The following is a 26029-nucleotide window of genomic DNA, read 5'->3' on the forward strand; positions in this document are numbered from 1 at the left end:
TTATTATTGTGTGAATGCTTTAGTTTTCTACACCAAAATTCATCTATTCCTTTGGTTTTCTACACCAAAGTTAATCTTTTTATTCACCTTATTATTGTGTGAATGCTTTGGTTTTCTGCACCAAAATTAATCTATTTATTCAACTTATTATTGTGTGAATGATTTGGTTTTCTACACAAAAATTAATCTAACATGGGTTTTGATGTATTTATTATTTTTGTCTTTGCAGATGACAGACATGATCCATCACTGACCAAGGCGGGCGTCCTATCCACACAATTGACTCGCTTCTCTGTTAGAGAAAGGTCAGCTCTCTATCTGTCAAGAGCGGCATCCATTGACTCCATTGGAGGTTCAACACAACCGGTAAGTTCCTGAAATGCCTCGCATTCCTCAACACGCTCTGGGCCCTATAGGGCTTCAATAGGAAAGGGCCACCGTTATCTGTCAAAGGGACCTGGACGGCAAATTAGAGCTTAACTGTTGAGTAGTTTTTTTGGTTCAGACAGTAAAAACTTAAAATTTACAAAATTTCACTGTAAAATATAGTGTTTTTTAAAGATTTGTACATTTTACGGTAAATGGAAAAACAGTACCATGTTTTTTTTGGTTCTGACAGTAAAAACCTAAAATTTAAAATATTTTACTGTAAAATATAGTGTTTTTTAAAGATTTTTACATCATTTTACGGTAAATGGAAAAACAGTACCATGTTTTTTTTGGTTCTGACAGTAAAAACTTAAAATTTACAATATTTTACTGTAAAATATAGTGTTTTTTAAAGATTTTTACAACATTTTACGGTAAATGTAAAAACAGTACGACTGTTTTTTTGGTTCTGACAGTAAAAACTAAAAATTACAAAATTTTACTGTAAAATATAGTGGGGGGTTTTAAAGATTTTTACAACATTTTACGGTAAATGGAAAAACAGTACCACTGTGTTTTTGGTTCCGACAGTAAAAACTTAAAATGTACAATATTTTACTGTAAAATATAGTGTTTTTTAAAGATTTTTACAAAATCTTACGGTAAATGGATAAACAGTACCATGTTTTTTTTGGTTCTGACTGTAAAAACTTAAAATTTACAATATTTTACTGTAGAATATAGTGTTTTTAAAGATTTTTACAACATTTTACAGTAAATGGAAAAACAGTACGACTGTTTTTTTGGTTCTGACAGTAAAAACAAAAATTTACAAAATTTTACTGTAAAATATATTGTTTGTTTTTTTTAAAGATTTGTACAACATTTTACGGTAAATGAAAAAACAGTACCATGTTTTTTTTGGTTCTGACAGTAAAAACTAAAATTTACAAAATTTTACTGTAAAATATAGTAGTTTTTTTTTTAAAAAGATTTTTACAACATTTTAAGATAAATGGAAAAACAGTACCACTGTTTTTTTGGTTCTTACAGTAAAAACTTAAAAATTCCAACATTTTACTGTAAAATATAGTGTCTTTTAAAGATTTTTACAACATTTTACGATAAATGGAAAAACAGTACCACTGTTTTTTTGGTTCTGACAGTAAAAACTTAAAATGTACAATATTTTACTGTAAAATATAGTGTTTTTAAAGATTTTTACAACATTTTACGGTAAATGGATAAACTGTACCATGTTTTTTTTTGTTCTGACAGTAAAAACTTAAAATTTACAACATTTTACTGTAAAATATAGTGTTTTTAAAGATTTTTACAACATTTTATGGTAAATGGAAAAACAGTACAACTGTTTTTTTGGTTCTGACAGTAAAAACAAAAAATTACGAAATTTTACTGTAAAATATAGTGGGTTTTTTTTTTTAAAGATTTTTACAACATTTTATGATAAAGGGAAAAACAGTACCACTGTTTTTTTGGTTCTGACAGTAAAAACGTAAAATTTACAAAATGTTACTGTAAAATATAGTGTTTTTTAAAGATTTGTACAACATTTTACGGTAAATGGAAAAACAGTACCATGTTTTTTTTGGTTCTGACAGTAAAAACTTAAAATGTACAATATTTTACTGTAAAATATAGTGTTTTTTTTAAAGAATTTTACAACATTTTACGGTAAATGGAAAAACAGTACCATGTTTTTTTTTGGTTCTGACAGTAAACATTTTAAATTTACAATATTTTACTGTAAAATATAGTGTTTTTTAAAGATTTTTACAACATTTTACGGTAAATGGAAAAACAGTACCACTGTTTTTTTGGTTTTTACAGGAAAAACTTAAAATTTACAACATTTTACTGTAAAATATAGTGTCTTTTAAAGATTTTTACAACATTTTACGATAAATGGAAAAACAGTACCACTGTTTTTTTGGTTCTGACAGTAAAAACTTAAAATTTACTAAATTTTACTGTAAAATATAGTGTTTTTTAAAGATTTTTTTTTACAACATTTTACGGTAAATGGAAAAACAGTACCATGTTTTTTTTTGGTTCTGACAGTAAAAATTTAAAATTTACAATATTTTACTGTAAAATATAGTGTTTTTTAAAGATTTTTACAACATTTTACGGTAAATGGAAAAACAGTACCACTGTTTTTTTGGTTCTTACAGTAAAAACTTAAAATTTACAACATTTTACTGTAAAATATAGTGTCTTTTAAAGATTTTTACAACATTTTACGATAAATGGAAAAACAGTACCACTGTTTTTTTGGTTCTGACAGTAAAAACTTAAAATTTACAAAATTTTACTGTAAAATATAGTGTTTTTTAAAGATTTTTTTTACAACATTTTACGGTAGATAACATTTTTCTAAAACAGATTTATTACAAAAAGATGGAAGTGTGTATTTTTCTTTAAGTTATGAAAGTTGGCCCGGGCCCTAAACAAAAACGCAGTTCAATCACGTTTATAATTAGATATCAAGAAATAATGTACAAACCCCAAAATCTAGTGAAGTTGAAGTTGTGTACCGGTAAATGGTAAACAAAAACAGAATACAATGATTTGCAAATCTTTTTCAACTTATATTCAATTGAATAGACTGCAAAGACAAGATATTTAATGTTTTTTTTTTTGCAAATATTAGCTCATTTGGAATTTGATGCCTGCGACATGTTTCAAAAAAGCTGGCACAAGTGGCAAAAAAGACTGAGAAAGTGGAGGAATGGTTAATCAAACACTTATTTGGAACATCCCACCGGTGAACAGGGTAATTGGGAACAGGTGGGTGCCATGATTGGGTATAAAAGCAGCTTCCATGAAATGCTCAGTCGTTCACAAACAAGGACGGGGCGAGGGTCACCACTTTGTGAAGCAAATTGTCCAACAGTTTAAGAACAACATTTCTCAACCAGCTATTGCAAGGAATTTAGGGATTTCACCATCTACGGTTCATAATATCATCAAAAGGTTCAGAGAATCTTGAGAAATCACTGCATGTAAGCGATGATATTACGGACCTTGGATCCCTCAGGCGGTACTGCATCAAAAAGCGACATCAGTGCGTAAAGGATATCACCACATGGGCTCAGGTACACTTCAGAAAACCACTGTCAGTAACTGCAGTTTGTCACTACATCTGTAAGTGCAAGTTAAACCCTACATGAAAATTATGATTACTTATTCATCCAAACAATTTTCAGCATTTGCTTATATGACCCAATGCAAACAACCTTCCCTAGTCATGGTGCAACAACCAAAAAAAAAAAAAAGAGTCATGGTCGCACGTAACACAACCTGCTCACTGAACTTTGTGGATATTATAAAAAAACGTTTGTGCGCCCCCCAAAAATTGAAAATGACACCCATTTAAATCCATTACAAAGCATGCCGTGCCAGCAACCTGAGGGTTCCAGGTTCGATCCCCGCTTCTGCCATCCTAGTCACAGCTGTTGTGTCCTTGGGCAAGACACTTCACCCACTTTCTCCAGGTGCCACCCACACTGGTTTAAGAATGTAACTTAGATATTGGGTTTCACTATGTAAAGCGCTTTGAGTCACTAGAGAAAAGCGCTATATAAATATAATTCACTTCACTTCACAACTTCTGTGCAGCACTTGGTCAAACTTCTATTTAAAAAAAAAAAAGTACTATATAATAAATAAAGTGGATTGGATTGGATTGGGTATAGGGGGATTATACCAGGGACCGGCCCAGGATCGAAGCTAATCCAAATGTCACTTTTCTGTTCCTGAACAGGGACCGACTGGTACTTCAGGTGCGAGGATTCAAGGACCAAGGACTAAAAGCAACAAGGTAATTGACTTTTTATTCACAATCTGTGTTTGTGTGCAGTGTAACTCACTCTTTGCTTGCCTGACATGCAACTTCACATATAGCATCATGCGTAGACTGATATGATATATGACAATTATAAATATTATAATGCTTAGATTTTTACAATAATGTCCCGCTTTGAAGTAACATGCGACTAGAGAAAACTCATCCCTCATTTCAATTCATTAATTTCACATATGAAGTGGAATCGCTGACATTAAATCAAATCAAATCAAATCAACTTTATTTATAGAGCACATTTAAAATTTACCACAGGGGTAGCCAATGAACTTTTGCGGGGTATTCTAATTTTTCAGGTCCCACCGGTAGATCCGTAGCGCTATGCAAGCTGTACACGGACTACTCTAAAGCAGTTTTTTCAACATTTTTCGCAGGAATCGTTAAAAAAACGAAGCTCAGTTGACAGTAAAAAGTCGTTGTCGCAATTGTCGGATATGACTTTAAACCATAACCAAGCATGCATCAATATAGCTCTTGTCTCAAAGTAGGTGTACGTCACCACCTGTCACATCACACCTTGACTTATTTTGAGTTTTTTGCTGTTTTCCTGTGTGTAGTGTTTTAGTTCTTGTCTTGCGCTCCTATTTTGGTGGCTTTTTCTCTTTTTTCGGTATTTTCCTGTAGCAGTTTCATGTCTTCCTTTGAGCGATATTTCCCGGTTCTACTTTGTTTTAGCAATCAAGAATATTTCAGTTGTTTTTATCCTTCTTTGTGGGGACATTGTTGATTGTCATGTCATGTTCGGATTTACATTGTTCCACAGTAAGTCTTGGCTGTCGTCCAGCATTCTGTTTTTGTTTACTTTGTAGCCAGTTCAGTTTTTAGTTTCGTTCTGCATAGCCTTCCCTAAGCTTCATTGCCTTTTCTTACGGGCACTCACCTTTTGTTTATTTTTGGTTTAAGCATTAGACACCTTTTTTACCTGCACCCTGCCTCCCGCTGTTTCCGACATCTACAAAGCAATTAGCTACCGGCTGCCACCTACTGATATGGAAGTGTATTACACGGTTACTCTGCCGAGCTCTAGACACTCAACAACAACACATCATTTGCAGACTATAATTACTGGTTTGCAAAAAATATTTTTACCTCAAATAGGTGAAATTAGATAATATATAATTTGATTTAAAAATATACAGAACAAAATAGCACTACTAAAACAAACCAGCCTAAAGAGACAAAAAATAAAAAGCCCAACCCTTATAAAAATGAAAAATGATGGCAGTAAGTCTACATCGATAGTTCGCAACAATACGACATGTTGACAATAGTGTTGTGCCGATACCAATATTTTGGTACTGGTACCAAAATTATTTTGATACTTTTCGGTACTTTTGGATACTTTTCTAAATAAAGGGGACCACAAAAAAATGGCATTATTGGCTTTATTTTAACAACAAATCTTAGGGTACATTAAACATGTTTATTATTGCCATTTAGTCCTTAAATAAAATAGTGAACATACTAGACAACTTGTCTTTTAGTAGTAAGTAAACAAACAAAGGCTCCTAATTTAATCCGCTGACATATGCAGTAACATATTGTGTCATTTATCTACCTATTATTTTGTCAACATTATTAAGGACAAGTGGTAGAAAATGAATTATCAATCTACTTGTTCATTTACTGTTAATATCTGCTTACTTTCTCTTTTAACATGTTCTATCTACACTTCTATTAAAATGTAATAATCACTTATTCTTCTGTTGTTTGGATACTTTACATTAGTTTTGGGTGCTACCACAAATTTAGGCATCAATCCGATACCAAGTAGTTACAGGATCATACATTGGTCATATTCAAAGTCCTCATGTGTCCAGGGACGTTTTTACTGAGTTTATAAACATAATATAAATTTAAAAAAGATGTTGTGATGGCAAAAAATATCGACATAATCATAGAAGTATCGACTAGATACGATCCTGTACTTGGTATCATTACAGTGGATGTTAGGTGTAGATCCACCAATGGCGTTTGTTGACATTTTGACGTCGGTGAGCTACGATGTGTAGTGAAACATGTTTAGCTATTCCTCGTCCTGCATGGATGATACTTGTAAGAAACGTACTTTATTTGTCGCCATGGAGACCAGGATTAGTGATTTAGAAGTAGCTAAAACACTGCCGACTGGGGTTGGACTTTAGCCGCTAGCTAGCCATGTCTTAAAGCACCTCTTCCTGAGGGCGTTTCAGTGTTATAACTTCACCTTTATCTTTATTTTTTAAGCCAAAATGCGTCCGTTCTCCCTTTTCTGTCTACACACTGTGTCTGCTTGTAAGTACTCAGTGATTGTGCGCTGCCGAACATGCCCCTCTGCTCGTAAAACCAGCAATGACATTAATGATATTAATTCATCAGTATCGCGGTACAATACTAATACCGGTATACCGTACAACCCTAGTTGACAAAAATAACTTTTGTGAATAGAGCAAAAAGACAGAGCACTTTTGAATACACCCATGATCAACTAACAGCTGTGTGTAGTTTTTTTTCTTAACCTTGGTGTGGCAGAGGATGGTTTGCAGTGAAAAACATCAAGTGAGCTTAGAAAAAGGTAATGTATGGATTCACATATACATGCATGCCATCTAAACATATGCATGTCGTTTAAGTTTGGTCCTACTGACTGATTACTGACATTGTTGCATGTTCTGTTGTGTTTCTCATTTAAAGATGGCTGAGGCAGCCAGGAAAGTCACGGTTTCACAATCATCTCATGATGAAGATGACCTGCCTCTCCCACCACCTCCCCCACCTGTGCCAGCCAGGCCCCTTGACTATGAAGGGCCCTCGGCATTAAATAGCCTCCCCTTACCGCCACCTAGGGAAACCTTCTCCACATACTACCAGCAAAGGCAGAAGACGGAACTGAAGAGGATCTTCAAACACATCCACCCGGACATCCTGGGAGATCTGGGTGATGGTGTGGACGATGAGATCATGAAGGCGGTGCAGCTAGAAGACACTGATGCAGCGGATGCAGCTAATCAGTGTGAAGTGCAATCAATGAGGTGGATCTTTGAAAACTGGAACCTGGATAGTATTGGGGATCCTCACGCGACCAAGAAGTTGCTGGATGAGGAGGACATAACAGGTGGAAATGTCCGAGGGACCTCCTCCATGTTTGAGCATAGTGATAGAGGACAGCAGAAACGTGCAGAAAGGCAGAACTCTGTCCGGGGGGATGTAAGAACATCCACCTGGTTGTTTGAAACCCAGCCCTTAGATTCCCTTCATAGAACAGAAGACGGAGAGCTTGTTGAAGCCGTGCTGAAAGAGGCCATCCAGCCGGGAGATGTTTGCGGGACTCGGCTGCTCTTTGAGACTAAACCACTCAGTGACTTGGGACGCTGCAACTCAATAGAAGACCAGAATTTCTTGAAACTGAAGTCTGAGCTCCAGGAACAAAAAGGAGATGTCCAGAAGACTGTGAAACTCTTCCAGGCAGAACCTCGCTGTGCCATCAGGGACAAAAGTGGCAATATCCATTCAATCAAATCCATCTGCAGGGAGGAGATCAGAAACGGCAACACGAGCTCTACCCGTTGGTTATTTGAAACTCAGCCTTTGGACCTGATTAGTAAGGGAACCGATGGAGTGAAAATAATTCGGGGTATTTCCCTGGAGGAGGGCCACAGAGGTGGAACGGACAGAAAAAGGTGGATGTTTGAAACTCAGTCCTTTGACGCCATAGAAGAAGTTGTCGTGGACAAGTTTGAGGGATCAATAGCTGAGTGCACGGGAGAAGTGGATGTCACCAACAAGACGAAGCTCTTTGAGATGCAACCGTTGGCAACACTAAGAGGAAATGCAGAGGAAAAGAGTTTGGAAAGGGAAAACATCATTGGGGGGGATGTAAAGACCTCCCTGTGGCTGTTTGAAACTCAACCAATGGAGACTCTGAATGATAGCTATGAAGTTGGCTGTTTGGAAAAAGTTACCCTTTCAGCCGATGAAAAGGGAGCGGTAAAAGACAAAAAGATCATATTTGAGAGTGGCAGTGCCGGAAAGAGCATCTCAGTAAAAGAACAAGAGATTGAAAAAGGTGATGTTCGAGGATTCAAGCAACTTTTTGAAACAATCCCTTTGAGTAGAATCACTCCTTCTGATGAGAACTGTGACAAAGAAAATGTCACACCAGAAAATGCCATGCAGGAAGATGCTCCTTTGTATGCCATAAAAGACAGCTCTGGAAACTTCTACAAGATAACAACTGTCAACCGTGAGGAATTCATCAAGGGCAAGGTTCAGAACTACAAGTGGATGTTTGAGACCAAGCTTTTGAATGAGCTCACAGAAGGAAAGGAAAATGTTGAGGTAATCAAAGGCATCACAAGAGAGGAGGACACAATGGGGGATGTCAAGTTGGCAAAGTGGCTTTTTGAAACCCAGACAATAGATGGGATTCATTCCAAGTTCAACCAGACGGAGCCAAGTCGCTCTCTTGAAACGGAGCCCCGGAAAGGCAATGTCAAGACATGCAAATGGCTTTTTGAGACACGACCAATGGACATTCTGTACGACAAATCAGAAAAAGTTAAGGACACAGAGGCCATCGACAACCCCAGTGTCAAGTCCATTACATGGCTTTTTGAATCCCAGCCATTAGACACCATCAAAGAGGATGGCGAGTACAATCTGAAGCTCTGTGACACCATACAGAATTCAGTAAAATCTGAGGCGGGTGGTCAAACAGTCAAACATCTGATTGAGACAGAGACCCTGGACAAAATTGGAAATGGCACATATTCAGACCAAGATGTAAGATGTGTCAGTCAAGTTAACGTTCAATCAGGAGATGTCTCGAGAGTCAAAGAACTTTTTGAATCCCGGTCCCTTGATGAAATCGGATCAGAGATGGCATACGATGAACAAAATGATGATAACATCCAAAAGGGATCAGTACATAAATTTACATGGTTGTTTGAGAACTGTCCCATGAACACGATCAATAAGGACAATGACGATGCAAACATCCAGAGAGTAATTGAAGATGTGAGTGGGGACGTAAAGAACAAGAAGTTTATATTTGAAACCTCCTCACTGGATAAAATCCACGATCAACCTCTTGAACAAAAATCAATCGGTGTGGAAGAACCTATGGGGGATATTGACGTGAAGTCTAGCACCATGATGTTCGAGTCCCTGCCACTGTATGCCATTAGGGACAAAGAGGGAGAGTTTCATGAGGTGACAACTGTGCAAAAGGAGGAGATATTGAGCGGTGATGTAAGAGGAGCCAGATGGATGTTTGAGACTAAGCCCCTTGAGTCCATCAAGGCAGAGAATGAAATTTATGTGATCAGAGCTGTCACTCAAGAGGATGTCGAGAAGGGAGATGTCAAATCAGCCAGATGGAAGTTTGAAACACAACCACTGGACTCCCTTACCTGTCGAGAGGAACCTTCTGTCAAGGTCATTGACGACTTTGGGAGCTGTAATGTGCAGCTCAATAAAAAGATATTTGAATCTGAGGAATCCAACAACAAGTTTGTAAGGATGGTTAGTGTCACCGACATTCAGCGTGGAGATGTCAGGACCTCCACCTGGCTCTTCGAGAATCAAAACGTCGACACGCTCAGGGGAGAACATCAAGAGCAAGGTCCAGTCAAAACGGTCTACAGAGAAGACAGCCAGAAAGGAGATGTGAAACGCTGTACTTGGATGTTTGAATCACAGCCACTGGACAAAATCAAGCAGCAAGAAGAAACTTCATTCCAAGGTACTGAGGAAACGATACCAAAAGCTGATGTGAAGTGCACAACCTGGCTCTTTGAGACAACCCCACTGGACAAAATCACCTCCAGTAGTGTCACTGACACAGTGGTATACTTAAGTGAACTGCATTTAATTCACTCAGGTGGTATCATAGTTGAAGCAAATGAAGGTCGAAATGTTACCATGGCAAAATTCCAACTTGGAAACACAAATGAAGTCCAAATTCAGAAGGAGGAGGTTGTTGAGGGCAACCTTAGAAACATCATGCTACAGCTCCTACTAAAACCAACCAACCCACAGGTTACTCTTCTCAAAGAAGCGGAGAAAGGACAAGTGACTGCCACCAAAGTTGAACTTCCAGTCTATCATTCATCTACAACTATTACCCTTGAGCGAGATCAAATAATACAGGACATAGTTCAGATGATCGACGAAATGCTTGTTCAAGATAAAAACGTCAAGAAAGGGATCCTCATGCAAGAGACTGCTGGGGGACAAGCGGAGATGTCTGTCTATTTACTCAGCAGCCACAGTGAAACTAAAGCTCAAAGTCCTGCTATTGAAAGAGGAGATGTGAAGTCGACTATTGGAAATTTGTTAGCCACTGCCAACAGTCAAAAAACAGCAGCATCATGCAGAATTGATGAAAACGAAAAGGGGAATGTCAACCTGTACAAAAGTTGCATTGAGAAAGGAGATCTGCATTACCTGAAAAGTCTTCATTCTGCGGTATCAGAAGATGAAACTGATTGTAATACTCTTAGCAAGGAGCAAACTGAAATCGTACAGGGCGATGTGAGGGAAGCTAAGAGGAGTCTATGTCAGCAAAAGGAGCTGGTGGAGCGAACTATTTCTGATGTCCTACCAGGGGATGTAAAGAACACCAAAAAGGTATTCATATCAGAGTGTGCCTTCATTGCGGAAAACTCGGTTCCTAAGGATGAAATCATTCCTGGCGACGTTTCAACAGCCAAACAACAACTTGCCGCAAAGCAAGAAATCGTAGTCGAAAAAGAGAACATTGTGGCGGGAGATGTCAAGGCAACAATGCAGTCTTTAGAACGTGCAAAGCAACAAAGCATGTGCGTAGAGCGGGAGGTATTTACACCTGGAACTATATATGATATGGACTTGTCAAGTAAATGTCCAGAAGCAGATGAAGCCCAAGTCCAAAAAGAGATGATCATATGTGGGGATGTGAAAGCAGCTAAAAAGTCCCTGGAACTGGCCAAGCAGCAAAGCATGCATCTGGAGCGGGAAGTCATTGTTCCTGGAAAAATATACAATCTGGAAGTCTCTGCACAAAAAGAAAGGTCGTCAGTGGTTACGCAATCGTCTTCCTCCAGGAGTCAACAAGTCAAGACTTATTCAAAGGTTAGTGATACTATGAAAGATTTGGAAAATTGTTCCTTAGAGGCTTGCCAACAGGGAGATGTATCTCATTTTAGTGCAGTTATAGTCAGTAATAATGTACCTTATGTAAGCTATGAATGCAATGGTCTAATAACAGGACACAATGAGTCAGAAGATGTTATTAAAGGAGATGTAAAGGCAGCAATTAGATCTCTGCAAAGTGCTGCAACCGAGCAGAGGCTCCAAGATAAAGAAGACATTGTAGGCGGTAATGTTCACCTAGCGCTGCAATCGCTTGAGAGGTCTAGTGTAAATGTCTCCAAGGGAGACTTTAAATCTGCAATGCTATACAGGAAGTCAGAAAGAGCTTGTTCAGAGAGGGGTGTTGTGGTGTCTGTGCCTCCATCTGACACAACATTGTCTCCTTCAATTTCAGTAACCTGTCAAGGGAAACCATCCATCACAGCATGGAAACCCACATGCTACCCAGTAGAAAACAAAGGCTCTAACAGGTCCAGTTCTGAGGTTGAGGCTCCACTCCTGCAAAAGACACCACAGGACCTGAAGCCGGCATTGCCACCAAAGCCACACTTGACTAAACCTGTGTTTGTAGACGATGTGAACGTGACGCCAGCAAAAAAAAACACTGCAGGGACTCATCCTGATGCAAAGCAATGCACACAACTTCCCACTAATCGGTTAATTGAGGGCACAGGGGCCACAACTGCACATAAATCGGACTACCAAGTGACAAAGTCAAACACACCTGAATTGGAGATGGAGAGAAATGTCATCCAGAGAATTAATGCAGCAGAGGAGATACAAAAGTGCATGAAGGATTCTGAAGACAATGCAAAGCATGAAATGAACATGAGCTTGCAAGCTACTTTAAAGAACTTTGAAAGAACGGGAAGTGAGACCCAGAATAAAAAAGCCAATTTCTTACCCACAAAGATTGTTAAAAATTACAAGGTTGAATTGGGGAAACAGACCTCAAAGACAGCCCCCGCTCAAAACTGCAGACCAATGCTCCCACAGGGTGAAAATGAAAATAAAGTTGTTTTGAGAGAGAAGAAAGGTAAAGAGACGGCGGTTGAGCGACGACAGAGGCTCTCTGTGCACAAGGATGAGATCATGAAAGGCAACGTAAAGGCAGCCATGGAAATCTTTGAAAATATCAGGAAACGAGAGGAACTCAAGGGAATCTTATCTCAGGTGCAGGAGATTGAAGGAGGAACCAGCAATGCGGACGACAGCTCTTTGAAGACAGTTTGTGATAGTGTCCCCGCTTGGGTGGCATCACCAAATGAAAATTCAAAGCAAAGCAAACAACTGGAAAAGAAAGTTGAAACTGAGACACGGGATGATGATCTAGAAAGTGTTTCTTCGGTCGAAACTGCGTACGAGGATTTGGAAAAAGCAAGTAAAGAGATATTAAATCTGAAGGAGCAGACTTTGGCGAAGCTCCTTGACATCGAAGAGGCGATCAAAAAGGCTCTCTACTCGGTCTCTAACCTGAAATCGGAGGCAGACATTGCTGGGTTGTCAGGACTGTTTGATGAGTCTTTAATAGCGGAGCAACATATTCAACCTGCCAACAAGGTCAGGAAAATCAGCATTGCGTTAACCAAGGCCAAATCAGGTCAAGGCAAAGAAACGACAAACCTACGCAGCAACTCAAGTCTTCCGAAGAAAGAAGCGCCTGGACAAGTCAACAACAAGCTCATCAGACAGTCTTCTTCCCAGTCGTCCCCGTCATTTATCTCCATTCATTCCGCTGCCAGAAGGCCTGCTGAACGACAGAAGCCCACTATGTCCACATTTAAACCAGCACTGGAGGAAAAAGGTCAAAATTGTGAAGGTCATTCGGCCCATGAGTCTGGTAACAGCCCAGCAAAGCATAAGGTTAGCATGCTTGAGGTGCAAACAGTTCCCAAGGAACCTGCAGGAATCATCGGGACAAAGACTGTCAGTGAAACCTACAAAGAGACCGATGGCTTTGGAAACGTTTTTGTATCCTCTGTGAAGTCTACATTTGTTGCCAAACAGTCTGACAGTATGCCAGCTGCCCTGTTTGAGGGGGTCGGGAGCCCAACCAGATACGAAGTCATGACATCCCCATTAGTGCAAAGATCTAGTTTCCCCCCTAAGGACGAGAAGCTGAGTAAGACGGACAAGAAAGGGAAAGTGTTTGTACCGTTTAGCCAACCCAACAAAGAACACTGAACAAACCTGCTCCTTAGCGGTCTTTAGGGGACTACGTACTGCATTTGTGTTATCAAGTTTTGTTCATTATAAAATCTGATGTTATGTAGTGATGGATATGTTCAATTTGTATTAAAAAAAACCATATGTCTTATGGATTTTATACTGTACTTATAGAATGTACAATTATTTTAAATGAAACAAAATAGCTGTAAGGTGTTGTGTAAATTGTTTAATAAATTACAGTTTTAGAAAGAAAGTGTGTTCTTAGTGTGTTCTATGGTATTTCATTTATGGATGGGTATTCAAACAATTATAATACTAACATTAATGCTGATTCATATGGAATGGATTTACTAGTTTCTGCAAAAAACAAACAAAAGAACATGCTTTTTTTGTTTTAGTTTTTTCTGCAGACTGTAAGGGCAGAAAACTAGACCAAATGACTTACACTACCAACTGCTCCGCTGGTGGCTGCAAAATAGTGAAAGGTAAAGACTTCATTTGCAAAGGGTGAGGCGTACCTCCTACAGGGGTCGCCAAAGGATTACAATGGAGACGCAGCAGTTTAAGAAAATGTAAATCAACATATTGATCCATCCATCCATCCATCCATCTTCTTCCGCTTATCCGAGGTCGGGTCGCGGGGGCAGCCACTTCGTCCAGCTCCTCCCGGGGGATCCCGAGGCGTTCCCAGGCCAGCCGGGAGACATAGTCTTCCCAACGTGTCCTGGGTCTTCCCCGTGGCCTCCTACCGGTCGGACGTGCCCTAAACACCTCCCTAGGGAGGCGTTTGGGTGGCATCCTGACCAGATGCCCAAAACGCCTCATCTGGCTCCTCTCGATGTGGAGGAGCAGCGGCTTTACTTTGAGCTTCCCCCGGATGGCATAGCTTCTCACCCTATCTCTAAGGGAGAGCCCCGTCACCCGACGGAGGAAACTCATTTCGGCCGATTTTACCCGTGATCTTGTCCTTTCGGTCATAACCCAAAGCTCATGACCATAGGTGAGGATGGGAACGTAGATCGACCGGTAAATTGAGAGCGTTGCCTTCCGGCTCAGCTCTTTCTTCACCACGACAGATCGATACAGCGTCCGCATTACTGAAGACGCCGCACCGATCCGCCTGTCGATCTCACGATTCACTCTTCCCTCACCCGTGAACAAGACTCCGAGGTAACTGAACTCTTCCACTTGGGGCAGGGTCTCCTCCCCAACCCGGAGATGGCACTTCACCCTTTTCCGGGTTGGGGAGGAGACCCTGCCCCAAAAGAAAGAAGAAAGAAAAAGAAATTAAAAGAAGAATATTGATCAGTGATTTGAAAAATCAGTGCTATTCATTATGTGGGTGTTTTAGAAATCTAAGTTTTTGAAATTCCAAAAAGCCTTCTAGTGATTTTAAATTGGGTGTTAAATTAAGTTAGTTTAGTGCCCACAGTTTAAGGGTCAATGTATGTTATTTAGTATTGAGTAGTATAGTAGGTTTTTGAAATCAAACTGTAAACAAATGATTATTTGATTCGCATCAAGAAGAAATCAAATTTGATACAAACATACAAGAATATACATACATACAACCAAACATGCACTATCTAACTGTGCAACGTTTAGGTCTTATCATGTTGTGTCAAAAACCATGTTCAGTGTGTCACCATAATTCGTCTCCATCGTTGTAGTTTTTGCCACCCGTCAAGGAAATGTGTTCAGCCTGTATGACGCCAGTGTATCCAATGGAAAAAATGGTGGCCAATAAACTTATCCTGCACAAGAAGTGTTTCTGCTGCAAACACTGCCAGAAGAAGCTGAGGTGAGATGTTTGCGTAATATCAATGCACACAATTCAAAATCAAAGTTTCAACAAAATCAACTTTCTATTACATCTCTGTTGACCCAAAAGTTCCGATTCAAAAAAATATCACATATCTTGTTATTTTTCTGATTTAAAAATGATATTCTTTTTTATTGCAGCATCCACAACTACTCCTCTCTTTATGGCGAGTTCTACTGCATGTCTCACTTCCAGCAGCTTTTCAAACGAAAGGGAAATTATGATGAGGGGTTTGGGCACATGCAGCATAAAGACCGCTGGCTTAGAAAAGATAAAGGAAGCGATGAAACCGACAAGACGGCTAGCCCCGAATCGACAAAAAGCCGCTTAAGCAATCCTGAAGCCCGTGGAAAGTTGTCCGCGACTGAGATGAGTTACAGCAGTAATGTTGATGTCAAGGGCAAACTGAAAGTGAAATGGCCTCCAGAGAAGAAAAAGCCACTTCTGAATGTAAACACAACAGGTTTGAAACCAATAGATAGAGTCAAACAGTCTACACATGCCCTTGTGTCAGAAGTCAGGGAGAAACCTCCGACAATAGCCCATAACTCATATGAGAAGCCAAAATCCAAAAGTTATCTCTCAAAACCTGCACATTTTCAAGTCATCATACCTCCAACATCTCCCCATTCTTCTTCTTCGCTTCTAGAAGGTGGGAGAAAAGTCATGGAAACAAACCTGGATAAAGCTTCAAACAAACTGGATGCTAGTTCTAAAAAAACAAGAAAGTCTGTACGTTTTGCGGCAAATGTTGATGATGTTACTCACCGCGATCGGCCTCAACTGACCTCAGGTGCGACAAAGGGGGATCTCACTCGTTTGGTGTCTTCATCAGACCAAACGAAGCAGCTTTGCAATGATACAGTCAATAGTGCAAATGATAACTGTGGAAAAACTTACTTAGATCAGACATTACAGCGTACACATAAGCCAGGAAGAGACACCAGCACTACAGATTCTGGTGTTGAGATGGAGAAAAGTAAAGAAATCCTACAAACCAATGACACAATTGTTCCTACTGTTTTGAATGGAGGTGTGCAGCCACTTGAATCGGTTGAAGAAGTCAGTTTTGTCCAAGATAACTCAAATCAAGTTCTTATGACACAAGAGCCATTTAAAAATGCAACTCCTCCGACAAAACCTGATAGGACATCCGAAGGCAACCAAAGTAGGGATGACAAGATAAACTCGGCACAAGAAAACGATCAGAGCAACAGTGAACAGGTTCTTGCAAAAACACATGCTCTTAAGGGCTATGCGAAACAGACTGACAGGTCCAAAGTCCGGCTGGGATCTTGGTCCAAAGGAAAGAGTCCTTTGTCAAAGCTCTTCCCGGTGAGTGGGACAGAGAAAACAAACAAGGTTGAAGCAAAAAATGTCAGGAAAGCAAATGAGAAGCCTGGCAGTAGACTCATGGCAAAACTCTTTCAAACCTCCTTAGACAAGAACAGTAAAGACAAAATACATGGTGATGACAAAATGAAAGAGCTCAATGAGGGTGAAGTCAAACCTCTGGAACAGGAAGATAACGGTGTAGTTCAAGACCGGGCTCTCCCTTCCAACTCAAACACACTGCAGAGCATGAATGAGGATACTTTGATCACAGAGTCAGTGACCCTGGACCACATATTAACTAGTGAAACAAATGATAGCCTGACAGAACCTGTCCAAACAGATCATACTGATGATCAGAACAGTGGGGCTACCATTAAAGCATCAGCTGATTCTAGAGCAGCTGACTCTGAAGACTTTCTTTCTACTGATGATCATGGCTCTCAGGAGTCAAACCATGAATTGACCATTGAAAACAGTGAGGTTTCTGAGGGCGGGGTTGATCCACCCATCGTTCAGGTCTTTGAAGCTGAGCCAGAAGAAAGGCATATTGACCACAACACAATAGTTGATCTCAAACAAGAACCTCCGCAAGAGACACATATTGATCAGTTTGTTTCTCAGGAGCTTTTTGGGGACAACCCTGTAAATTTGACAGTTTCAGTTCCTACTGAAAGCTTTAGTCTGCTTGACTCTCAACCAGGACTGACGGAAAATGGAGAGCTCGGCATGACAGAGCAACTGATCGCCCCAGACTTTATCAACCAGGCTGATAATCAAAGCCTGGTCGAGACGTCAAACAGCCTAACGTACATTCAGGAGTCTGATCTGGATATAGTCAGCCCAAATAGCAGTTTATGCACCCAGCAACCTGTTCAAACTGAAACGTCCACTAACCGATCATCCACCTTCCCTGATGACCGGGCTCTCGCTTACAACTCAAACACACTGCAGAGCATCAATGAGGATACTTTGATCACAGAGTCAGTGACCCTGGACCACATATTAACTAGTGAAACAAATGATAGCCTGACAGAACCTGTCCAAACAGATCATACTCATGATCAGAACCGTGGGGCTACCATTAAAGCATCAGCTGATTCTAGAGCAGCTGACTCTGAAGACTTTCTTTCTCCTGATGATCATGGGTCTCAGGAGTCAAACCATGAATTGACCATTGAAAACAGTGAGGTTTCTGAGGGCGGGGTTGATCCACCCATCATTCAGGTCTTTGAAGCTGAGCCAGAAGAAAGGCATATTGACCACAACATAAATGTTGATCTCAACCAAGAACCTCCGCAAGAGACACCTATTGATCAGTTTGTTTCTCAGGAGCTTTTTGGGGACAACCCTGTAAATGCGACGGTTTCAGTTCCTTCTGAAAGTTTTAGCCTGCTTGACTCTCAACCAGGACTGATGGAAAATGGAGAGCTCAGCTTGACAGAGCAACTGATCGCCCCAGACTTTATCAACCAGGCTGATAATCAAAGCCTGGTGGAGACGACAAACAGCCTAACGTACATTCAGGAGTCAGATCTGGATATATTCAGCCCAAATAGCAGTTTATGCACCCAGCAACCTGTTCAAACTGAATCGTCCACTAACCAATCATCCACCTTCCCTGATGATATCTTTGCAGTGGGCGATGTTCTTGGTGCTGATGTACTGAATGGGTCGCTTGGGTCCCAGGCAACACCCGCTCTAGCTCCTTCAGCACAGGGAGATCCTTTCTCTCTTGATATCTTTGGCTCAGAGTTGTCGACAAAGGCGGAGTTGCATAATGCATCTTCACCTTTGGACGGTCTGACGGAGTCGGACAACAACGTCACACAAAGCAACTGGATGGATGATTTGCTGGGTTAAAAGATGAGGGACAGAATGAAGGCTATAGAAATTAAACCAATGTACCAATTCATGTGTATATACATTTTAAACCCATTCCAAATGAAATGCAACTTTTTATGTCAATAAAGCCATTTTCGTATTCAGATGTTTTACAAACTACATGATGATGACATGATGATCTTAAGTGACTATATGGGAACGAAAGCTTTGAGATGGATTGGCTGGAACTGTTAGCTGGTTGTCACTGTCGGCAAAGTCAAAAAGTGCAATTACCGGTAATCAATATCGCTGCATTGTCTCAGATTTACAAATAAAAAACTTAACTTGTAGCTTGAAATGTTTGTGTAAAATGTCTTTACTGTGACCACTGTTAAAATCCCAAGGAAACACCTGCACATCAAGTTCTTCGTACGTAGTCCCGAGTATTTGTCATTTACTGGTGACCGGTTCAGGGTTCTGGGACCAGTTCTGCGATGAGCTGGCGACTTGTCCAAGGTGTAACCCCGCTTTCCGCCCGAATGCAGTTGAGATGGGCTCCAGCACCCCTGCCACTCCGAAAGAGACAAGCGGTAGAAAATGGATGGATGGATGGATGGACAGTTCAGGGGCTACCCAGCCTCACCCAAAGTCAGCTTGGATAGACATCAACTCACCTGTTAGATGTTAGAAGTTTGATCTAAAGTTAAATCTAAATGTTAAATCTAAATACTAAATCTAAATGTCAAGTCTGAATGTTAGATCTTAATGTTGAATCTAAATACCAAATCTATAAGTCAAGTCTGAATGTTAGATCTAAATATTAAATTTAAATACTAAATCTAAATGTCAAGTCTGAATGTTAGATGTTAATATTAAATCTTAATGTTAAATCTAAATACTAATTCTCAATCCAGTGTCTGAATGTTAGATCTTAATGTTAAATCTAAATGTTAAATCTAAATTCGAATTCTAAATCTAAATGTTAAATCTAAATACTAAATCTAAATGTCAAGTCTGAATGTCAATGTAAATGTTTAATCTTAATGTTAAATCTACATACTGAATCTAAATCTAAATGTTAAATCTAAATGCCAAGTCTGAATGTTAGCTCTAACTGTTAAATCTTAATGTTAAATCTAAATACTAATTCTAAATCTAAATGTTAAATCTAAATACTAAATCTAAATGTCAAGTCTGAATGTTAGATCTAAATGTTAAATCTTAATGTTAAATCTAAATACTAATTCTCAATCCAGAGTCTGAATGTTAGATCTAAATTTTAAATCTAAATGCTAAATCTAAATGTCAAGTCTGAATATTAGCTGTAACTGTTTTAAATCTTAATGTTAAATCCAAATACTAAATCTAAATGTCAAGTTTGAATGTTAGATCTAAATGTTGAATCTTAATGTTAAATCTAAATACTAATTCTCAATCCAGAGTCTGAATGTTAGATCTAAATGTTAAATCTAAATGTCTAGTCTGAATGCTAGCTCTAACTGTTAAATCTTAATGTTAAATCTAAATACTAATTCTAAATCTAAATGTTAAATCTAAATACTAAATCTAAATTTCAAGTCTGAATGTTAGATCTAAATGTTAAATCTTAATGTTAAATCTAAATACTAATTCTCAATCCAGAGTCTGAATGTTAGATCTAAATTTTAAATCTAAATGCTAAATCTAAATGTCAAGTCTGAATGTTAGATCTAAATGTTAAATCTTAATGTTAAATCTAAATACTAATTCTCAATCCAGAGTCTGAATGTTACATCTAAATGTTAAATCTAAATACTAATTCTAAATCTAAATACTAAATCTAAATGTCAAGTCTGAATGTTAGATGTTAATATTACATTTTAATGTTAAATCTAAATACTAATTCTCAATCCAGAGTCTGAATGTTAGATCTAAATGTTAAATCTAAATGTCAAGTATGAATGCTTGCTCTAACTGTTAAATCTTAATGTTAAATCTAAATACTAAATCTAAATGTCAAGTCTGAATGTTAATGTAAATGTTTAATCTAAATGTTAAATCTAAAGGTCAAGTCTGAATGTTAGCTCTAACTGTTAAATCTTAATGTTAAATCTAAATACTAATTCTCAATCCAGAGTCTGAATGTTAGATCTACATTTTAAATCTAAATGCTAAATCTAAATGTCAAGTCTGAATATTAGCTGTAACTGTTTTAAATCTTAATGTTAAATCCAAATACTAAATCTAAATGTCAAGTTTGAATGTTAGATCTAAATGTTGAATCTAAATGCTAAATCTAAATGTCAAGTCTGAATGTTAGATCTAAATGTTAAATCTTAATGTTAAATCCAAATACTAATTCTCAATCCAGAGTCTGAATGTTAGATCTAAATGTTAAATCTAAATACTAAATCTAAATCCTAAATCTAAATGTCAAGTCTGAATGTTAGATCCAAAAGTTGACTATAAATGTTAAATGTCTCGCCAAGTTTAAAGCTAAATGTCTAGAAAATATGCAAATATTCCACCATTCTTTCACCTCTCAACTACCCATGCTGTGCAAAGCGGATGTGCAGTGAGAAGGAATGAAGATGGAAAATGGTAAAGTAACAACCCTCACTATTATTACCATCTAGGCCAGTGTTTCCTAACCATAGGGCCGTCTGAGCCGCACCAAAAGCGCCTTATTGCAGTGAAACTTGGGAATGTAAGTAGTGAAGAGAATGCTACGTGCTTATAATATAGAGGCAGAGATCGAGATCGAGGCAGCGAGAGTTTTTGTGATATATAACAATTTAATATTGCTGTCTACTTATCACTGACTAACGAAAGATATTACTTTTACGATACTAATGCCATTATCCTGCCTTCCTTAAGCAAATTGTACACGAAGGCAGTAAGTTCAACACCTTCCGCTCATCAAAACTCTGAACACCAGGTTGACTGATGGAGGCCAGGTTTATTGATAATTGAAAGGGTGAAACTGTAGGACACAAACATTGTAAATGTAAATGCATGAATTAAATGAACTTAATAATGTCATATCACAGACCACAGATTATCAAGTATTGCATTTGAATTAAATCTGAGTTTAACTTTGTCACACACCACTGTATGTGTTGTTATGATTAATAATATCCGTGACATGTGAGCTTTCTACTGTTGAAATTGTCTTAAGTAACAGTACAACAAACGTCCACTAGATGGCGGCAGATGACAACAAATGAAAGTTAGCCGACATGAACAGGTAATGCAATCAGAGATCGTCTAACATCATAAACATACTTGCCAACCCTCCCGGATTTTCCGGGAGACTCCCGAAATTCAGCGCCTCTCCCGAAAACCTCCCGGAAGAAATGTTCTCCCGGAATTCAGCCGGAGCTGGAGGCCACACCCCCTCTAGCTCTATGTGGACCTGAGTCCAGTGTGCGCACACAAGGAGACGAAGCAGAAGAAGAGACCGTAGTCGAAGAGCGCAGGGGAGACACTTCTCCAGGACCGATGTATGCTCGGGGCAACACCCTTCACCTTACCCGGCAGTGGGTCTCCACAGCGGACGACTTTAGGGTGAATGATGAGTCCAGCGATTAGTTGCAAATCTTGCTTTATTGATTGCTTGCACACAGCCAATCCAACACAAAACCAACTAGTCCCTCCCCGCACTCACGCTACCGCTCCCTCTCTTCTCTCGCCCACACACTCACTGACGTCACTCACCTCACATGCTGTCACCTGTTAAAGGGCCACACACACACACACATACTCTACTCTCATAACACACAGTACAGTTAGTAGAACAACTGTGTTTTCATTACTGTGTATTTGATAGGTGCGATTGCCCAGAAATTGTATTGCATTGTACTTTCAAGTACAACAATGAGTAGATGAGTGTTATGTGTGTGTATATGTGTAAATAAATGAACACTGAAATTCAAGTATTTCTTTTATTTATACCCGGCAGTGGGTCTCCACAGCGGACGACTTTAGGGTGAATGATGAGTCCAGCGATTAGTTGCAAATCTTGCTTTATTGATTGCTTGCACACAGCCAATCCAACACAAAACCAACTAGTCCCTCCCCGCACTCACGCTACCGCTCCCTCTCTTCTCTCGCCCACACACTCACTGACGTCACTCACCTCACATGCTGTCACCTGTTAAAGGGCCACACACACACACATACTCTACTCTCATAACACACAGTACAGTTAGTAGAACAACTGTGTTTTCATTGCTGTGTATTTGATAGGTGCGATTGCCCAGAAATTGTATTGCATTGTACTTTCAAGTACAACAATGAGTAGATGAGTGTTATGTGTGTGTATATGTGTAAATAAATGAACACTGAAATTCAAGTATTTCTTTTATTTATATATATAATAAAATAAATAAATATATATATATATATAGCTAGAATTCACTGAAAGTCAAGTATTTCATACATACATACATACATACATACATATATATATATATATATATATATGAAATACTCGAGTTGGTGAATTCTAGCTGTAAATATACTCCTCCCCTCTTAACCACGCCCCCAACCACGCCCCCCGCCCCGCCCCACCCCCGACCACGCCCCCCACCTCCCGAAATCGGAGGTCTCAAGGTTGGCAAGTATGATCATAAAACACACACATTTCACAGCTAAATATGATTCATTGTGTACCATAAACACTAAAGATGGGTACATACCAACGATGCCACGAACAGCATAAGATGTGATAGTTGTTGGCTGAGAAACACGACCTATCTGCGTGTTTCTTAAAGGTACAGCTCACTTAACAGAACCAACTGAAATGACTCGGAAATAAACACACACTAAATAAAGTAATCTTAATAACTGAGGCAGAACAGCCATTGTGTATACAAACGACGGCTTACTGGTATCTTTGAGAACATTCCGACCCTTGATTAAACGGGTAGTTTTTGTTTATTGTATACTTGAAAAATATTGTCTTATTTCAGTTTCTGTATCTTTAATTTGTACGACTGTTGGCATAAACACCCAATCTGAGTGTGTTCATTTCATTAAAAAAAAAACACAATCATTTTCGAGGGAGTTCATGCAATAATTGAACATTGAATGCCCGTGACCTTCGATCTCTCAGGCGGTACTGCATCAAAAACTGACATCGGTGTGTAAAGGATATCACCACATGGTGCTCAGGAACACTTCAGAAAACCACTGTCAGTAACTACAGTTTGTCGCTACATCTGTAAGTGCAAGTAAAAACTCTACTATGCAAAGCCAAAGCCATTTATCAACAACACCCAGAAACGCCGCGGGCTTCGGGTTTGTGCAATAATGAGGTTTTCTTTAGTGCATGTAAACGGACTGTTCCTGATCTACTGTACTTAATGTGCATGTGCTGAGGTCTAAGGGTTTCAGTCATCTGCAGACTGTTTGAAGGTAATAAACTGTATAAAGGTAATAAACTGCTCAAGTTTTATGTCTTTATTTCCAGCATCCAGTCATCTAAATACAGTCTTCAATAGTAAAGTAAAGTAAAGTAAAGTTTATTCTTCGGTCAATGGTCAACAAAATAAACAAACAGTTGTACATTCATAGATTGAAAATGAAAATGTTGCAGACCAAAAGGGTTTAGGCTGAAGTTGAACACTTATAGCGCCTAACCCTATAAACAATGTCAAGTACAAGATGAACTTCCGAAAATTATGAAATGTCTTTTGTACAACATATTATAAATACACATTATACACAATATGAACACTGTTCAATTATATACACAGTAAAGGCATGTGAAATATCCTTATGCGCGTGTTAAACCTTTGTACCATTTTATATACTATATACAAACAATTATACTTCCATTATTATTTATATCCCACATTTAGTATTTTAATTAACATTGATCATAGTATTAACTACTGTGTTGATTCAAGAGTGATATATTTTTCCAAGACATTGGTCTTAAAGTGTTTTTTAAATGTGTGAATGGAACTGGAACATTTTAAGGGAACATCCAAGCTGTTCCACAGTTGAACCCCCTGACAGAAACACATCTACTTTTTAAGCTTGTTCTTATCTTAGCTTTCTGGAAGACAGCTGAACCTCTGAGGTCATAGGGATTATCTCTGGGTATGAACCTCTCCTGTAGACACTGAGGCAGCATGTGGTTATGAGCTTTGTACGTCACAATAGCAGTGTTGAGGTCAACAAGATCATGCAGTTTTAATGTTTTTAATTTAATAAACAGAGCATTGGTATGGTCATGATAATCTGCATAATTTACAATTCTAATCGCTTTCTTTTGAAGTAAGAATATAGAGTTGATGTTTGTTTTGTAATTGTTACCCCAGATTTCAACACAATAATTAAGATAAGGGAGTACGAAATAATTATATAACATATTAAGAGCCTTTTGATTTACGGAGTTTTTGATTTTATGTAACATAGCAATATTTTTTGCCATCTTTGTCTTAAGTATATTTATGTACAGTTTCCAATTTAATTTATCATCTATATAGATTCCCAAAAATTTTGTTGAATACACCCTTTCTATCTCCATATCATCAATTCTTATATGACACTGTATGTTATTTTTCCTATTTCCAAAAATTATATATTTTGTTTTATTTAGGTTGATTGACAGTTTATTGGCATCAAACCATTGCTTTAGTATGTGGAGTTCGCGCTCTACAGTCTCTAAGAGTTGGCCAAGGTCTTGCCCAGAACAGTACAGACTTGTATCGTCAGCAAAGAGAATACAATTGAGTTTTTTAAAGATTTTGAAGATATCATTAATATACAATAAAAACAATTTTGGTCCCAGTACAGAACCTTGGGGCACTCCATGTGTTATAATCTTTTTATCTGAATCTACATTGTTCATATGCACATACTGTTCTCTACCACCAAGATAACTTTTCAACCAATCATGAGCAAGACCTCTAAAACCATACCTCTGCATTTTGTTTAAAAGTAATGTGTGATCGATGGTGTCAAAGGCCTTGCTCAGGTCAATAAAAACGCCAACAACAAACTCCCTCTTATCAATAGCAGTGGTTACCTCCTCAACTAGTTCCATCACTGCCATGGAAGTGGACCTGTTTGGTCGAAAACCGTATTGGTGTTCACTTAGCAAGTGATGCTTATCAATAAAACTGTCTAATCTTGACACAAATAATTTTTCAAGGACTTTTGAAAATTGTGAGAGTAGAGAAATAGGCCTATAGTTGGTGAACTGATGCTTATCTCCACTTTTGAAGATGGGAATAACTTTTGCCGTTTTCATTTTCTTTGGGAAAACTCCTTTTATAAAAGAAATATTACATATATAAGTGAAGGGAACAGCTATAAAATCAACAATTTCTTTAATCAGAGAAAAGTCCAAGTCACAGCAGTCTGTTGACTTCTTGTTTTTCTGAGAATTTACAATTTCTGTGATTTCACTTTCATAAACGGGGGAAATAAAAAACGATTCTAAGTTGCTTTTAATGGTTTGTTCATTAAATTTGACACTGTTTTCAGGTTGTACAATTTAATTTGCTAAAGTAGGTCCAACG

At 38.5% G+C, this 26029-nt stretch overlaps 2 protein-coding genes across 2 annotated transcripts; both read left to right on the plus strand.

The window, feature by feature from the left end:
- Positions 1 to 284: 284 nt before the first annotated feature.
- xirp1 (xin actin binding repeat containing 1) lies at positions 285 to 11906 on the plus strand. Its single transcript, XM_072912823.1, has 4 exons — positions 285 to 366; positions 4157 to 4213; positions 6929 to 11347; positions 11763 to 11906. Exons 3-4 carry the CDS (start codon positions 6929 to 6931, stop codon positions 11763 to 11765), a joined length of 4422 nt encoding a protein of 1473 aa, XP_072768924.1. The 5' UTR covers positions 285 to 366; positions 4157 to 4213; the 3' UTR covers positions 11766 to 11906.
- Positions 11356 to 13752, plus strand: LOC133575098 (xin actin-binding repeat-containing protein 1-like). Its single transcript, XM_061927572.2, has one exon. It carries the CDS (start codon positions 11360 to 11362, stop codon positions 13550 to 13552), a length of 2193 nt encoding a protein of 730 aa, XP_061783556.2. The 5' UTR covers positions 11356 to 11359; the 3' UTR covers positions 13553 to 13752.
- The last annotated feature ends 12277 nt before the right edge of the window (positions 13753 to 26029 follow it).

This window comes from Nerophis lumbriciformis, linkage group LG03, assembly GCF_033978685.3.
Source record: "Nerophis lumbriciformis linkage group LG03, RoL_Nlum_v2.1, whole genome shotgun sequence".
Taxonomy (NCBI): domain Eukaryota; kingdom Metazoa; phylum Chordata; class Actinopteri; order Syngnathiformes; family Syngnathidae; genus Nerophis; species Nerophis lumbriciformis.

Excerpts from the sequence above, each read along its gene's own strand:
- LOC133575098 (XM_061927572.2), top strand. The coding sequence starts at position 11,360 with ATGAAAGATTTGGAAAATTGTTCCTTAGAGGCTTGCCAACAGGGAGAT.
- xirp1 (XM_072912823.1), top strand. The coding sequence starts at position 6,929 with ATGGCTGAGGCAGCCAGGAAAGTCACGGTTTCACAATCATCTCATGAT.